Source organism: Falco biarmicus, chromosome 8 (assembly GCF_023638135.1).
Source record: "Falco biarmicus isolate bFalBia1 chromosome 8, bFalBia1.pri, whole genome shotgun sequence".
Taxonomy (NCBI): domain Eukaryota; kingdom Metazoa; phylum Chordata; class Aves; order Falconiformes; family Falconidae; genus Falco; species Falco biarmicus.
The window spans coordinates 22,853,557-22,870,984 of NC_079295.1; the positions used below are offsets into that span (position 1 = coordinate 22,853,557).

At 38.5% G+C, this 17,428-nt stretch overlaps 1 protein-coding gene across 1 annotated transcript in view; it reads left to right on the forward strand.

The window, feature by feature from the left end:
• Positions 1-17,428, forward strand: part of STK39 (serine/threonine kinase 39) — a 101,764-nt gene that overhangs the window by 43,936 nt on the left and 40,400 nt on the right. The window contains exons 11-12 of the mRNA XM_056350364.1: positions 15,251-15,373; positions 15,502-15,534. Of these exons, the coding sequence (XP_056206339.1) occupies positions 15,251-15,373; positions 15,502-15,534 (156 nt within the window). The remainder of the gene's footprint in view (positions 1-15,250; positions 15,374-15,501; positions 15,535-17,428) is intronic.

Here is a 17,428-nt window from a genome sequence, read left to right on the forward strand (position 1 = left end):
CACTTTAAGAAATGCTTATTTAATTAGTGCTGATACATAAAGAGAAGGGACATGTGCTATACTGGAACACTTTTTCTGCAAAACAGCAGCTGAACTGTAAGTATGTATTTGGCAAGGCTTTAGGTGTGGGAGGCCCCTCCATGGCAGAAGAGTAATTGTTCAGTTTACCCAGAACACTGTTACAAATGAAAAACATGGTGCAACTGTTTTTACATTGTTGCATATTGCTACAAAAAATAGAGGAGAAATTGGCATTCAGACAATGTTGGCTTTTTTTGGTTAATTCTCAAGAAGTTGAAACCTTATTTTCAAGAAGTTGTCAGCATTTCTGCCAGCATGCAGTTGTGCCATAATGTATGAGGAACTTCATACAGTGTATGGGTTTGTCCATCCGTTCTTTCACTGGGTGCTTTTACCTTCTGTATAGAGTTGGTGAGGTTGGATTTTGTGCCCTCTCAAATGGAGCTAATCTAGTATAGAACAGACTAGCTTTAAAACAAACTAGGGAGTAGCTGGCTCAGTTGAATGTCTTTTGTACTTCAGATGGACATAAGCATCACTGCAATGACTTAAATTACTTATTATGGCAGGATTTAGAAGCTCACACATGAGTCATCTTAATCATTAAAAAGTAACCCTCTTGCGTATTGGTTAGTGTTTTCCAGTTCACGGGCTATCATGGTTCAACTTCAGAATTCATTCCTGCGATGAGTAAGCGTCCCTGTCTCTTGTGTAAGAGCATTGATCTGCTCATTAGCTAATGTGTTCGTGACCTGTTGACTTGTTCAAAAACATCTAGAATGCGGGCTAACGTAAGGCTGGTGCTTCATGAGAACTTTTCTCATTAGACCAGTAGCTTTAAGTATTTGGTATTTCTCTAAGCTGTTGAAACTTTCGGTACTGGAGGAGGGTTTCATAACTGTGAAGTGCAAGTGTAGTGTATTCTTAAAGGTGCTGTTGATGGACTCCTGGTTAAAGATTCAAGCCAGGAAAAAGGAAGTCCATGCATGCATGATGCTGGTGGTAGATTCTTTGATCAGGAGGTACAACTTCTAACTAAGCAGAAGATAATCCTATTTTATTGTTCTGTTTATCAATGATTTGGTTCTCTATTACTGAGAATGTGTGGGAAGGTGCTGTTTTTACCTGTTTGCCTTCTGAGAAATGAAGCCGCAGACACTACTTGCATGACATCCGCAATCAGGTAGCCTCTTTTGGATTTGAAATGGTTCCCTTTGAAAATGACTCAATGGAATTAGTTATTAAATCTGTTCCCAGCCTATAGACCAGATCAGTATTTTGTCAATGTAGGCAGCCACAGCTGGCTTGTTAGGGTCACCTTAGTGGCATGGGGTTTCCCACTGTGCTTTCTTGAGCAAGGTGGTCGCAGAAGCCTTTCTGCTTGTCTTTGCTCATAAAGGCAATGTTCAAATGCGGAAGTGTGTGTTACTTGTGATTTTGTGCATTTTTGGGAAGTCTGTCAGGAAGGTCATGCAGGGAGATGCATTACAAAGAGGATTCTGTAAATGCAAGATGGCTCAGAAGCAGCGTTGCCATCTGTTATCATTTGCTGAAAGACTAATGGAATAGCTGTGTGAGAATTCTTGCTTTTGTATGGAAAAGTTAAATCTTTAGCCTTCCTAGTTCAAAAAAGAGTAAATTGAAGAGGAGGGGTGGGGGGTGGAAAAGGAGCCCTAGCCCAACGCTCTGAAGAATGTGAAAAGTAAATAAGTTTTCCTGGTTAGACCTTGTAAAGCTTTTAGAAGTACAATACAAAAAAAATTACATGCTGTTGTTTTGACACTCCTCCCCCCTAGTGCTTGATACAGGTGATATTCTTGAAGTTCCTGGGGAGAGAGAACTGCAAGGGAAGTACAGGGGAAGTGGGACATCCTTGAGGCTGTGCTACCCAGTGGTTATGGGGGCGTTAATTTAGCTGAAACGTGCTCTTGGCTCAAAACGTTAAAATTATGGCTGGAGCTGCAAGCTTCAAGGTTTTAATCAGAACAGGCAGTTTAAGGCTAGCAGAGCAGAAAGATGGACTGGAATAGTAATAGTTCATATGCAGAGTCCAGTTTCTGTTTAGCATTGAAAAGCAGCTTCGTAAGAAGATCATTCAAACTGTGCATCTGCAGGTAAATGTGAAGTTACATGGTGTATGAAGTGAGAGGGCATAAACGTCAACTGGATGACAAAGATGTGTGCATCCCAGTTGTGCTGTGTGGGATGCATAGTCAGCAGAGGGCAGCCGCATCTAACGCACCATGCGGTGAGCAAGGCTTAAGCCTTCCTGAACTGGAAAGTGAGGCCGGTTTGGAGAGCTTTGCTCAGTTAGGAGCGGCTCTAGGTCTGTGATTTTAAATGCTGTAGACTGGTTGAATGCATGCTGCTTCTTGATACCCAACTAAGATGTAAACACTGGAGTTTTATAAAAATGGATTTTATAAAAATGAATTTTATAAAAATCACAGACAAATTTTTGTTATTTTCATATTCATTTGTAACTTTCTGGAGAGCTACGCTCAAATGTTCATTTTGATTGCCTAAGGTTTTTTAAAAACGTCTTCAGTAAGTTTACGTCTTTTTAAAATCTGGGTGGAGTGCAGAAATGTATATTACACTAATTTCTCTCATGTGCATAAGTCAACGGAAACCTTGTAGAAGATGGAAAAGGGAAGAAATGAGAATTTCACCTTGGGATAGTATTTTCAGTCCTTTGAGCTTGAAAGTATGTGAAAATCATAGTAAATTCTTTGCATTATACAGTAGTAGACTATTTTCCCAAATATTCTTTAACATGACTGTATTGCTGGCAGTGAAACCCCCCTTTATAATGAGTTGTCTAAATAATGATAGCTCTGCACGGGGCTGTATTTGTCTTTCTTTTTGACTCTGGTCATATTACACGAGTAAACAGCTTGGATGACAAAAGAGGATAAGTGAAACTGAAAGATGCTGATTATAAAAGGAGGATCCAGTGATCCCTGTAAGATGTAAGAGAAAGGCTTTTAGTGGTGATTCACCATCTTCATGCCCATTCATCTGAGCAGCCAGGAAAGATAACCAGAACCTCTGAAGATCTGGATCTTTATCTTTTCTTCATCTTTCAGAGTATCAAGTTACTTTGGCAACTTGATGTATTTTTGATTGGATTCCTTTGATTGCTTCTTGGCCTTAGCACCTTAATTTCATTGCTGGGGGAGGAGGAGGAAGGCAGACAGAGAAAAGAAAGAGGATATAAAAGGGCTTCTCTCTGCATGTATGAATTAGCCATCAGGTCATGCCTGATAGATAGCCCATTTGGGATTCCTTGGTTTTGAGGTGAAGTGTTACTCTTGAGAAACAATGCAACTCCTCTGCACAATTAATTGAAAACATCTTTCTCAGCACAGGTACACATTCATGCCTGAAAGGACTATTGTTAAAATGGGAGTTAAAGAATTATTTGCAGTTAACAACACTCAGTAATGAAATTTTGTAGTGGAACTCATAAATGGAGAAATAATGTCTGAAAGCCAAATATCATACTGAATGACTAAAATGGCACATTTGCCGTGTTACTGGGATTTCTCCCAAACACTGCAATTTCTCAAAACAAAATTAGGTTAAAATTTTGGACTCAGGCTGGAGCAGAGATAATAAGTATGTTGCAGTCTTTACGTAAAACCTCATGGTTTTGGAAGGTAGTATTAGGAGTGCAGGGAATTACCTGCACTAGTTTACAAGAGTTTAGGTGACAAAAGAGTGTCTGTAGTTAGAGCCACTACATTTTGCTGTCTCTAAGCATTATGCCAGCAAGAGAAGAGTCAGTGAAAGAGGGAGAGGAGGGCAGCTTTGGACAGGGAATCCCCCAGAGCGGGTGGGGAGTTGGTACACTGAACATCTGTAACCATTTTTCAGCGTTTCCTCTAGAGATGTAGGAATGTGCTCTCTCCTCCCTTCTCTATTCAGCTTTTCATGGCTTCATTTTCCTTTCACTGATCACTCCACTGTATTCCATTTCTAAATTGTGAGCGTAGGTAAGATTTCATGGCAGTCTTCTCAATAGATGGCCCTGCCCTCAGGTGTCACACTTGGCATCATCTGAGCATGATCATGTTTGTGTTTAGCTATAAAAACAAACCAGCATCATAAATATTTAAAGTAGATGGTCTTTGGGCTTTTCTTTTTTGTCAGATGTTTGTTCTTTGACTTTTGCTGTATTACCCCTTAGAAAATTGTGCTGTAGAGAGAGCTGAAGAAGTCCTATTCAGAGCAGCTCTCCACATGAAATTTGTTACCTATTATGCAGTTCTCTTTCATGAAAGAAAATGTAAATATCTTATATTTCTTGACTTTAAGTTCCAGAGTAATTGTTTCCATTAGTGAGTAGAAGTAGTAATTTACACGAAAATGGTGAAGATTCCTGTATTTCCAATTCTTAGATGACATAGGTGCCTTTTCAGTTTTTGTAAGACTTCATGCTGCATTAAGGAAGAAACAAATATTTGTACGTTTGCATCAGTGACTCAAATTTTCCATATTGCCTAATCTATTGAAGGTAATTATAAACGTTCTGTACACTTCAGTGCAAACAAAGCTGCTTTGGAAGGGTGTGCTGGGTAGCTGTGAACATATATTTTAATTCCAACAGAAGTACAGTTTAATTTTTTTAAGAATATGATTGTGCGATCAAAATGTGATCTATGAAAGCTTGACCCCAAAGTAAATGAAATATTTTTGGCCATTATTCTAATGCAAAATTTTTAAATGGAACACCAGTTTCTCTCAATGTTGCCATGTTTTGAAGACACCAGTTGCATTTGACTTGGAATTGAATAATTCAGTTGGAATTTACTTGGAATTGAAGGATTTGATGTTGCTGTATTTTTCTAGTGAGATAACAGATATATATGCAAGAATATTCTCTGATCTTGCTTGTACTGGCTCAGGACTTACCACCTGAGATGCTGATGACACCTCGTCTCCTCCCAGAGTAAGGTCACCTTGGAATACTGAAATTCAGACTGTTCAGACTGCGACTTTAGGGCATGGGAGATGTGTGTACCAAGTAACGTGTTAGCTTCCTAGCAGCTTCCTTGTGTTTTTTGGTTGAAAAGTTCTGTTCCTTTACATAGGGAATATGCATATCAGAAATGTCTAAAAACATTTTTCAGGAACTGCAAAGCCTTAAATCATCTGTGTCCTTTCAGTCAGCAATTTGGACAAAACGTAAGCATGTTGTCCAGTGTAGAGAACCAACAGCAATTAGTTTGAAGTGGAGTATGAATGATAACTTTTGCTGATTTTCATTTAGGTTTGCAGAATTTTTGTGGCTTGCATCAGAATACAAATGAGACTTTGCATTTTAACGAACTTGGGGGAATTTAAGAAGAGCCAGCAGTGAAAGTATTAGGATGTTCCCATAACCCATGAGACTGGGTTGGATGGGGACAAGCCTTCTCTTGAAGAAGTGCCTCAACTCTCGAGCAAAGGATGATAGATACATGTGGGAATTCGTGCTCTGTGTTGGACCTCAGATTTTTTTTTTTTTTTCCCCAAAATGATTACAGTATAGGTATTCTTATACAAAAATGCTGATGTTCTTTTGTATGAATATATACTTTAGAAAGTGACATCTCCATGGTCTGCCTTTTACCTCAATGCTAAGCTGTGACTAGATGTGTAACTGTTCTAAGCAAAAAAGGCTTGTGCCATGATTGGATAGATGTGATGATATTTTGATTTCCTTCATTGCATTGGAATGCAAATAAATGCATAGGGGTGGGAATTGAAATTTGCTTCTGTATCTTAGGAAACATTCAAGGAAAGGTTTACAGGATGGCTAAAGGTAAAAATTATAAAATCAGATTGCTCTACTTAAGATGTGTATAGAAGGAGCTAGTCTGGATTTTATTGGGGAGAAGAATACACAGATGTAAAATGTGCTAAAACCAAAATGTTCAACGATGTCCTATTTTTCATCATCTTTCTTCCTATAAAATAACTGGCATGGTAACTGGTATTGTAAATACTTCTTATGAAGCTGCATAAGAAATGAAGCTCTTGAGACTTCCAATTAAAAAAAAAAAAAAAAAAAAAAAGAGGGCTGGGGGTGGAAATGCAAAAAACCTCATCTTATCAATTACCAAGAAATGTTGGCACTTTAAAAGGTAATTTAGCCTATCTGTTCTATAAGAACTTCTGGGATCTGGGTAATGGGGGTGTCCTGTCTCCTGTAAAACCTGTTACCATAGCCTTAGGGAAAGGTGAAGATATACAGTATCTGTTGACTGGTTGTTCTCTTTTCTGCCTGAAGGTCAAATCTGGGCTTTTACTAGGACAGACTGCAGAAAATGAAAAAGATGAGGTGTTTAAATAACCACCTTGTCATTGCTGCTCTCTGGGGCATGTGGGATTGTGTATATCTTGAATACTGTACTAGCAGATGTAGCTGAAGGGCATCGGTGGTAAAATAAAAGACAATTTTATTTCCAGAAAAAGCTGAGCTAGTTGATTTGTTGGACTGCAGTATATCCAGAAGGATGTGTGTTTACAAAAAAAAAAGATATGGATTGCCTTCTGTAGATATGCAAGTGCAAAAATGGGAGACCAGCACTGATTGTTCTCTATTTAGAAATTAACAGGGAGCAGTGTCAGGGTTCCACAAAGGCCTTTGCACATATGTTTTAAATGGGTGGGGTCTACACATTTCCCTTTCTTCAGGAATTCAAGAACAAATTACATTTGAGCTCTAAGTTACCTATATATGGAGGGTGGCAAGGCACCTTCCACATTACTGAGATGTTTAATACTTACTAATGCCATCAATTTTGTTTACACAAATGTATCTTATTTACCATACTTTCAGGTCACCATAATCTTTTGTAGAGCAGACTTAAAAATGTTGGTTTAAGTCTGCTCAGGACTCCATCCCAAATATTTAGCTGCCAGAGACTTTAACAGGAATAGCTTAAATAATTGAGATAGTGTGGAAATCAAGATTACTAGTTCACTCATCTTTCTGTAGAATGAAGAAGACGACAATAGATATATGTCATGGTTTAACCCCAAGTGGCAACTAAGTACCACTCAGCCACTTGCTCACTTATTTCCCTACCCCACTCCTGGGATGGGGAGGAGAATTGGGGGAAAAGAGGTAAAACTCGAGGTTTGAAATAAGAACAATTTAATAATTGAAATAAAGTAATAACGATAGTATTGATGATGATAATGAAAAGGAGAGCAAATGGGAGAGAATAAAATCCAAAAGGAAGGGAAAACCCAAGTGATGCACAATACAATTGCTCATCACCCGCTGACCGATGCCCAGCCAGTCCCTGAGCAGCGATTGGCCCCTCCTGGCTGGCTCCCCCCAGTTTATATACTGAGCATGACATCCCATGGTATGGAATATCCCTTTGCTAGTTGGGGTCAGTTGTCCTGGCTTTGTCCCCTCCCAATTTCTTGTACCCCTCCAGCCCTCTTGCTGGCAGGGCCTGAGAAATGGAAAAGCCCTTGTCTTGGTATGAACATTACCCAGCAACATCCTAAACCATCAGTTTGTCAACATTATTCTCATACTAAATCCGAAACACAGCATTGTACCAACTACTGAGGAATAAAATAAGTAATTCCTATCCCAGCCAAAATCAGGACAATGCAGAATATTACTCTTAATGAAATAATTGATTTTTAGTGTGGTCTAGATCATATGCTGTACCATGTATGCATTGCAGTAATGTTTTATATGTGTGTGCATTGGTATCCCACAGTGTGTCCTTTTTATAGTTTTTTTTAATGAGACACTGAAATGAAGTAATAAATCTGTAAGTCGGCCAGTAGTTACGAATAAAGAAGTAGGAAGATCTTGATATTCAGAAAATGTTCGTTCCCTTCCTTGTCATACTACAAAAATAAACTTGTAAAGAAATTGCAGAAGCAAAAGAATCAGTGATGAATAATAGATTTTTCTTTCCCCAGCCTCTAACACCTACATATAGCAAGTACGTCAGTGTCTAGAAGACAACAATTTATGTTTTGCTTCCTTACGCTGTAGCCTGCTTTTGATCAAGCTTTGGGAAATGTGGGCAGCTTCTGCATTCTGGTGCTGAAGTTCTCTCTCTGTTGGGCTGATACAGGCTAACCTTCAGTGGGCAGGAATGATAGCTGCCCTGTTCATCTGTTTAAGCAGACATTCTCCTGGAGAGCTGATGCATACTATTGCTGGCTGGGAATGTTAAATTATCTGTATGCTACTTTAAAAGGGTGAGGACTAATAGTTCTGTCAGCAGCTTAATTTATTCTTAAATCTTTGTGACTCTGGTGTATACTGGAGTAAGCTTTAACCAGCAACGACATATATAGTAATAATCATAAGATGCTTAATATTTTCGTGGTAGTCATGATTTTTTCACTCACCAAATTGTCCAAGCAATTCTCCCTTGTAGCTGATGTTCGTAATGTCCTTCTTCCACAGCTGTGCTAATGTTGGCAGTGACTTGTTAGGTTTTTCCTCCTACAAACTGCTTTTGGTTGTAGATCGCAATGTTCCGAGCTGCTTTTGTGTTGCGTGCAGTTTAAATGCCAGTCATTCAAATTCATTTTTTATTCCCTGGTGCTGTTCTGATTTATGTGAAATACCTTTTCTAATATGTGTTAATTTGTCTTTGTAAGGCTGAAGGCTTTCATTGTTTTCTTTATTAGCTAAATTTATGATTCAGTTTAGCTCCTATTTTGGAGGCAGCATTTAGGTTTTTAAAACAATAAAACTCAAATTGGAACTGAGCATGTTTTAACTTGTTTCCCTTTCACTTTGAAATATTTACAGAGAGAAATGTTTAGATTTAAATATAATTATAAATATATTATAATCTTAGCATAAAGAACTATCAATGCTGTGTATTTTGACTAAAGCTGAGGGAGAAATTGCATTTGTATAGCTACTGCATGCAATGTAAAAGAACTTCCCCCTTACTTTGTAGATGCAAGAGGTTCATTTCAGTTTCATGCTCTGTCTAGGGTTTGCGTTGTGGCCTTGAATAAATCAATTCATTTGTCTGCTTCTTTATTTCCCTCTGTAAAATGGGAGGCCTGTAGCAGGATATCAGGAGAAATATGTAGAACGTTCTCAACTGCTGTAATGCTGTAATCATTGGGATGAAATGCAAGTGTGCTGCCTTTGATACCAGTCTTCTAGTAGTATCTCAAATGATAACCAGTAGTGAAATTCCAAATATTTACAACTTTCCAAATCCCTGTTGTATTTTCTGCCAATTTCAGCACTGACATGAGAGACTGGGGGGTTGGACTGAAGTCCACTGACAGTTTTTGGCCTTGTGTATAGAGGTCTGCAGAGATGTCTTCTCTCCAGCAGGCTGAATTGTGAATTTGCAGTCAGTATGTCATTATGATAGAAATCATGGATGCAGTTGCCGAATTATGTTTACAGTCTTAAACCCCCCTCTCCCAGAAAGAAAAGGGGTGCATAGAAAGAGGACACTTCTAGCTGTCTGTATGTGAACAACAGGAGTTCAAGATAGCATGAATTAGTGCCACCTTTGAAGGACAGTTCATATAAGGGGAATGCTATATTTGTAAAATAAAATCAGAAGAAAAGAGAGGTTTATTTGTTCTCTCAAAGGTAAAGTGTCAATGAATTTCATTGAAAGTTGATAAACAGGGCATGAAGTCTGGACATTCTTTGTTTCTTGATCATTGTATGGCGTCCTTTGAGAGCTATGCAGTACTCATTCCAAAGTTAGGTCCTCAAGTATTGTCCATACTCTCCAAGGTAAGTATGGTTTGAGCTTCCTTCATTCTTGTCTTCAGGTAATTTTTTTCCTTCCCACGGTAATACTAGAGGTTGGGATGGGTGGTCTCTCTTGTATACAGTTGACATTGTTCATTCTCATTAGTTTACATTAGCATTTTATTGAGGGTAGGAAAACTCTTAATGTCCGTATTTGTGAAGTGTACCTTCAACATATATTTCAAAAAACACTTTTGCTAGACAGAGCTGGGAGTCAGACCCTCTCAGAAAGACAAGAGGGTCTTTTTGTGGGACTTGAGATGCCCTCTGAGGTGTTCATAATGTTGCATTGTTGCTCTGAATTTGGGTAGAAATATCTTTGCTGTTCAAAAGTGTGTTGACGATGTTATTTTTCTGTTTGTGCGATCTCTTCGGATCTGCTGCTGTTTCTATCAGTTTTTTCAGAGGCTGCTGCAGTGGCCCAGTGAGGCTGAGATTATTGGCAAAGCAGAGATGAATACTTTGTGCAGTGGTGAACACAGCTTTCTATAACTTTCCATCAGTAGCCATCTAGTTTATTTTTTAGGTAACAGTTGAATGCTCTGTGTGCTATCAAGTCCCCATGAACTCTTCCCATCATTTCTATATAGTGATTTTTGTGTTGGCCCATTGTAGCATTTTCATTAACTTTTACAAGCTGCAGCATTTCAAAGAGTAGCTTAAGCTGTCCACCGCCAAAGGAAAGAATTTGTAAGCTTTGCTGTAGGGGACTGTGGTTTGATGGGAGGAAAATGGGATAATCGTTTCTCTTCCTCTCCCCCGATGGGCATACCATAATGTTTTTGCTACAAATGCTTGACACCTGAGGCACAGATTCCTGTTGCTATATTGTGCAATGCAAGTGCTTAACAGGCTACAGTTCTGTACACATATGTATATAACTATTCTTCAGAAAAATACTTTTATATATTGCACACCTGTTCTTGCAAATTGAAAGGGAGCAATCAAAACAGGGAAGTATGTGAGAACGTCATCTAGAGAAACACACTCTGTTTTCACCCTGATGAAGATGCATTCCTAACAGAACAATTCTAGTACTGGTGCCACTCAGTGATTGCTTATCTTTGTTCCTTATTTTCCGTTTTTCTTTTCATCTTCTCACAGGCTTGTTATAATGGCCCTTAGTGTTCTTGTTGGAAAAGGTTTTTCCTGTCTTGAAGGTTGTTTAGGCCTGTAAGGACAAAGGGATATAGAGCTTTACCACACTCTACGAAGAACACTTCAAGAGTAATCCAAAAGGTTGGAAAGACTTGATTGTGATGAAGTGAAAATCTTCTGAAGATGTTTAGTATAGTGACTTGGCATACTGTTATAAAAATGTGCTCACTTTAATTCTGTAGTATTTTGAGGCAGGGCAGGGGGAGCAAATGAAAGGAAATGGAGATAAATGTATGCTGTGTCTGGATATATTTGCTCCCTCTTCATATTTGTGTCTATCACTTTTTGGGAATTTAAAATGCTTTCTTATCACAGGTGACTGGGGCAACTACTGAAAATGATATTCCAGTTCCTTCTCTTGTGCAGGCTGTAGTGCTTGTGCTGACTTATGCTCAGCTAAATTAAAAAGCTGATTTGGCTGCAAGCTGACTTGTGTTCCATGTTAATATTTCAATTGGGTTGTATGCACAGCTGTAGGAGCACAAATGGAAGCCTGAGGAGACTTGGTGTGGCAGATTGTGCACTCTGGTCATGATGCTGCATTGTAAGTGTTCTAGAGTATGTGATTTTGAGGATCCTGAGGGATTGCTGCTTCCAAAACAAGATGATCCAACTTCCCTTTCACTGCCCCTTTTGTTTCTGCCTCTTTGCTTACAGTCTTTGCTATTTGACCTCAAGTTGGGCTGATTTAACCCACAAATCTTGGGAAAAAAAATGTGTTCAGAAAAGATAAAAAAAGACTAGTTTTTCTCTCAGGCTGGTGGGTTGAATCTGCTCCCTGTACCACCAGGCAGGTCCCGGTGCAGCCCTGATGAATGTCCCGGGTTGTCTCAGTTATCTTATTTTAGCTCTTTAAAGTAGTTCTCTGGCTGTGCCAAATACAAAGCGTAAAAAGCTTTAGCTGTATAATGCAAGTTTTATTCCTTTCCTATTTCTGGTGTATTTTTGCTTTATATTAATGTGAGTTGAATATGATAAAATGCTAGTTGTCTGCTAAAATACTTCACGTATGTTACCACCTATATGCATTTTAGTGAGTGTGCTCTGGAAAAGGTGCTAGAAAATCTGAAAAGAAGCAGCACCATTCTGGTATCAAGTCTCTTCAGATAAGTTTCTATTACAACAGAAATTGAAGCTAATATATTTCCATCCAATAAGTGATATTAGTTACACAGGTTTATGTTAAATGAAGAGACAATTAATTTATTTGCTGACGCGGTGTGCTGCTCTTGTTCTGTCCTGCACCTGGGGTACATGTCCTCCCTATGTGACTGAGTCTTTGTGGCTTTAACCAGAACTGAAACTGAGCAAAGCCACTGTTAATCAAAAATTAACACCACCAATAAAAAAATGTCGTTAGATATTTTGTCATAGACATAGACATTAGACAAAAACGCTTCAGGTTTTTGAAGGCTGAGTAGGTTGGGTACTTTGCTGTAGCTGAATTGGTGATTTCTGTCCTGTGAATATGTGTGCTAGTGGGAATCAGTCCAACTGGAACAGCACAAACCTAAACTTTTGTTTTTCTGCCTTCAGACACCTTTCAAGAAAATAATTGAACACAATATTTTATTTTGCAGTAACTTATTTTCTTTTCCTTGAGCCATTTGTTTATTGCTTATTAAAAGGCAGTCTATTTAAAAACTTGAAATGCACTCCATCTTCATCAGTAAAGCTTTCTCTCATAACTCTATGCCAGCATCATTAAACTCCATTAAAATTGTTCCAGTTAGAATAAGTCTTCAGAAAAACTGAGAATAGATGCAGAAGAGATTTTGATTAGTGCACAATGTCATGTGTGAAGGTGTCTGTAAACCATTCTATTCTATTCTGTTTGTAAAGCATGCTTCTGGTGGGGTTGATGTCCTCTCTTAGGTTCATGTATTGCTGTTAGGAAAAAGCTTGTGCTGTTAAACAAAAGCCTACTTCAGGACTGTTCCTTGAAGGATAATAAATTACATCCACAAGCACCGGGCAAATTGCCTGCAAAATTACCTTATATCTGTGCTAATCCCTGATGATATAGACAGTAAGAGCCCACTGATTGTGCCTCCCTTGATTGCAGCCGAGTAAGAAATTGCTGTGCTAACTGCTTTTGTTGACAATTGCTTGGTCCTTCCTCCCAAACACACAGGAGCTTCTTGTACCAAGCTCTGAGGCAGCTAGAGCCTGAAACTGGTGCATTAGGAGCCTGGTATGGGAAACGGAGAAAAATTGTGTAGAATTTGTCTTTCAAGTGATGGAGTAGGATATTCCCCTGGTGTCCTGCCTAGGTTTCCCTTCTTCTCTGTTACAAAGGCGTACAAAATACGGAGAAAAGTAAGTAGGGCACTCTAATTCAGTTATGCAGGAAAGAAATATAAGGAAGGAGTATCATAAGGACTGAAGAAAGTAATGTGCTGAGGTTCTGGAAACGTCATCCTTTCCTCTAGTTTAGTCTCCTGTGTGCAAAAGAGAAGGGAGAGGAGCAGATGGGTGTTTAGGGAGGGAAGGAAGGAGAGGTAAAGAATGCAGACACCAAGGTACCTGCTTGTATATGCACAAGGTTTTGCAAGAAGGCTCCTAAGTTTATGCTTACTGTTCTGGTGTCAGGCCAGCCAGCTCCAAATTGTGCTCAGTCCAAATCCAGTAGAGAAATAGCTTAGGTGCCCAGCTCTCTATGAAAAGCTGCTTTGGAAAAAAATGTATTAATAGCTGCATCTGCATCACATAGTTTTCTAGAAGCTCATGAGCTCAGACCTAGTGTCCTGTACTGTTTTCATGCCACAGATAAATTTACGTGATGGGATTTAGAAGCAGCTGGAATCTGTCACATGCTGCATCTCTCCTCACATTGTGGTTTGCAGCAATTGGAGGAGTTTACAGCAAGGTTAATACCAGTTTAGTCTTTATGTAAGTTTCATGAAGTTGGAAAAACAGTAGTTTTCAGAAATCGGATATTAAACTTTTTAGATTTTTTTTTTTTAACATCTTCCTGTTTTGTGAGGTAGCTGTGCTGCAGAATGGTTTTCCATTACCACCACCAATGAGGATGGCAGAACCAGGTTAATCAGTGCTCAATGTACTTTGGTGCAAGACATCAAAACACTACAGACAGGAATCTGTGAATACAGAATTGAACCAGGCTGTTGTATGTTACCGTACATACAACATACTGGCATACTGCCTAACAGGATACACAGTTTTGGGCTAAGATCATCTAGTTAATATTTTTTTTAGTAGTTATTGTTATTAGATGTCTTCTTGAGCAGTTGTTCTTGGCCTGAAATTGCTTTTCTGCAAAGTTAGTTCTCCCTTTTGTGTACTGTGAACACTTAATGCTTTGTTCCTTTTGTTCTCCTACCAATGTACAGGCTGTTTCCTGAGTAACTGTTTTTCCTTTTTTATAATTCAAAAGGATATGCTTTAAGCTTTACAAATTTATAGTGCTGGGGAGCTTACCTGAACGAGCATTTGAAGTTGTGCAGTAGGAACTGTATATTGGCTCAGTAATGTGAAATCATTAGAGAAACTGATTCTAATCTAAACACCGGTGGGACTGCTGCTTATTGTGCTGTGCTTTCAGCCATCTCATGGGTCTCATAAATGCATACCAAGGTGTGGGAAGAGTTGTTGGATGTTCCTTTGTTTTGCTCAAATAGGCTAAACGTGATCCAGGGGAAAACAAGTGTGTTGTCAGGCTCTGAAAAAGAGCAAGGTGACATCAGAAGAGTATTTGATTTTCAGATTTAGTTGCTGGATACTGCTGCTAAGGCTTGTTAGACTATTTGACCTACAGGAGTTTGCCCAACTAGTTTGGTGTGGTGCATGCCTGCCTACCTTCTCAGTCTGCATATAGCTGCTGCCTCTTTTTTTTTTTTTTTTTAATAAGGATAATTTTACTTTTGAAGTATCCTTAATACTTTTACACATTTTAAAGCTTTTTAGCAGGACAATAAAGTTCTTAAAGACTTGTGCCCCAAGAACAACCTTGTCTGTGTAACTTCTGCTTCCTTGAATAGCTTCCTTTCTTTCCAAGGGTTAGTTCATAGTAAGCAGTTGTCATCTACTTGAGCTTGTTCCTAAGCAGTTGCAAAATATATCCAAAACCTATTTCCCTGTGCCAATTTTGCATATCTTAGCTATTCCCTCTGGCTCAAGGATAACCCCAGAGGTCAGATTTGATTTCAGTATGCCAGTGACTCCTCCAGCAAACTAATGAAAGCATACAGAATAAAAATTATGAAGAACTGCTTGATTAACCAGAACACAGATAAAGACTAAAGTTATCTGTGTAATGGTCAACGCTTAATATTTTTGTAGGTCAGACGAGTACCAGGTTCCAGTGGTCACCTCCATAAAACAGAAGATGGGGACTGGGAATGGAGTGATGATGAAATGGATGAGAAGAGCGAGGAGGGAAAAGCTGCTGTTTCTCAGGAAAAGGTACCTTTTGTTTATGCCAAGACATTTCCACTCTGCAAGATAATATGTCTTAACGTTAATTTTTAATATTTCTGGATCTTTAATGCATAAAGCTGTATAGCTCATATCTCACTGCATTTGTTTTCTAGTCACGAAGAGTAAAAGAGGAGGAGAACACAGAGGTAAAAATGTCTTTACAATTTTTTTTCCTTCCAAGTGTTTGAGTGAAGGGATTTCTTTTCAATTTCTGCTGTTCAAAATGTGAATTGAGGCGAGAGTGTTGTTCTGCAGCCTTGTGTAGCAAGGACTTATGAGGATAGAGCTATATGCAGTTCGGCCTGTAACAATTAACTTGAGCACGCAGTGGATAAAATAGATAGGAAATTTAAAGTCATGTTATGTTCATACCCAGGAGTATTGGTTAAGATAGGTAATTTGGCTGTTTTTAATGACTGTTCATAACTGGATCACGCTAATTGCTGTCTTTTTGTCAGAGTAATGATGGCTGTGTCAAGAGTAGCCAGAAGATCTCCAAATAATTTTTTGTTCTCAGGATTTCTATCACAACACGTAGCTTATAATTAAAATGCTTCATCCCATATATAGTAAAATAGTTCAGTACTATGGCATAGTAGATTAATTCAGAGGAATAAAATACCATATTGAGTTTCATGGTCCTGTGCTGAGAGTGTGGGAAGAATTGCTGCTATAAATAATTGTTTAATAGGATTACTGGCTTACAGCCAAAGTGCTCTTTTAGAAGTGTCTGTTCCTTGGGTGGGTGACCCTTGCCACTTCACCTGCAATTTTAGATTCTCTGATTTTCATTGGTGTCATAGAAATCTTCTAAAAGACTAACAGCTTCCTGCCAGATTTGATTCTGTTAGCTCAAGTGATGACCCCAGTCGTTGTGTTACAGAAGCTAGTTTACATAGCACTTCAGCATCTGAGAGATCTTATGTAAGCAGAGTACAAAAAAAAAAAATTACTTTCACCAGACAGTCTTTTTATGTCTTACGTTTGTGACTCAGTTTATACAGGTGACTCTTTTATTCTGAGCTGTTTAGTTTATGAAGGAGAAAAAAAATCCTCTGCTTGAAGACTTCTGTTGATTTTTGGTTTCCTAAATACTCCAGAAGATGTTGTAGAACAAAGACTAGTACAGCTTGTTACTGTTGGTGTGTGCCTGTTGGTCTTTGAACTGCACGTTCCTAAACACTGAAATAACAGGTCTGTTGAAGATGCAGAAATAATAGTAGTAGTTTATATAAATGGAAGGAACTTAAGTAGAAAAAATTCTACTCCTTTCTGATGATTAGATGATTTTTCCAAATATGTGTTAACTTTTGTTTAAAATACACAGATAATGACATCCAGGTCTTGTATAACACTTTTAAAAGTAGCTTTAATGTGGAAAAGTGTTGGAAAACAATCAAATTGTGATGCAAGTCTTCATTTTGGGAGGACTTGACTGTAACTTTGAACAGGCTTCTGTGAGTGGTGACAATATGCCAAGTTGGATATGAAGTCATAGTAGGCTAGAGGACCCTGAGGTACTCTGTATGTGGGATACACTTTTGCTTAAGACTTCATATAAATGTTAGTTGGGGGCTGGGAAGGGTATCACAGTGTGAGGGAAAAGTGATAGTGGGAAAGATTATCTGTATTCCTGATTTTCCTCTGTGAAAGACATTCTCTGAGCTGCGATGCCCGCTTTGATATGCTAGTAGTTCTTTGCAGATGGATAGATGCAAGACTTCCTTAACAACCAAAACTGTTCCACAAAAATAATGTGAGTAGTAGCTTGGTATTCTCACTGTGTGCGTATTATTTAATGGGTTATTGGAGCTTTGATGCAAGGTGGATTAAAAGATCTTACACTCAGTACTTTAATGCAGGCCTTATCATTTGTATCTCTGTAATTGAAATATGGCAGTTTTACTGGTATCAGCTATATTTCAGACTATGTTACTGAAAGTGTTTAAAAGGTTTTTGAGAGTTAGAGGATGTGTAAAATATTCTGTGCTAACTTCAAACTGTTAGCATGGCGGGTATTTGGGGATTATTTTTTTTTTT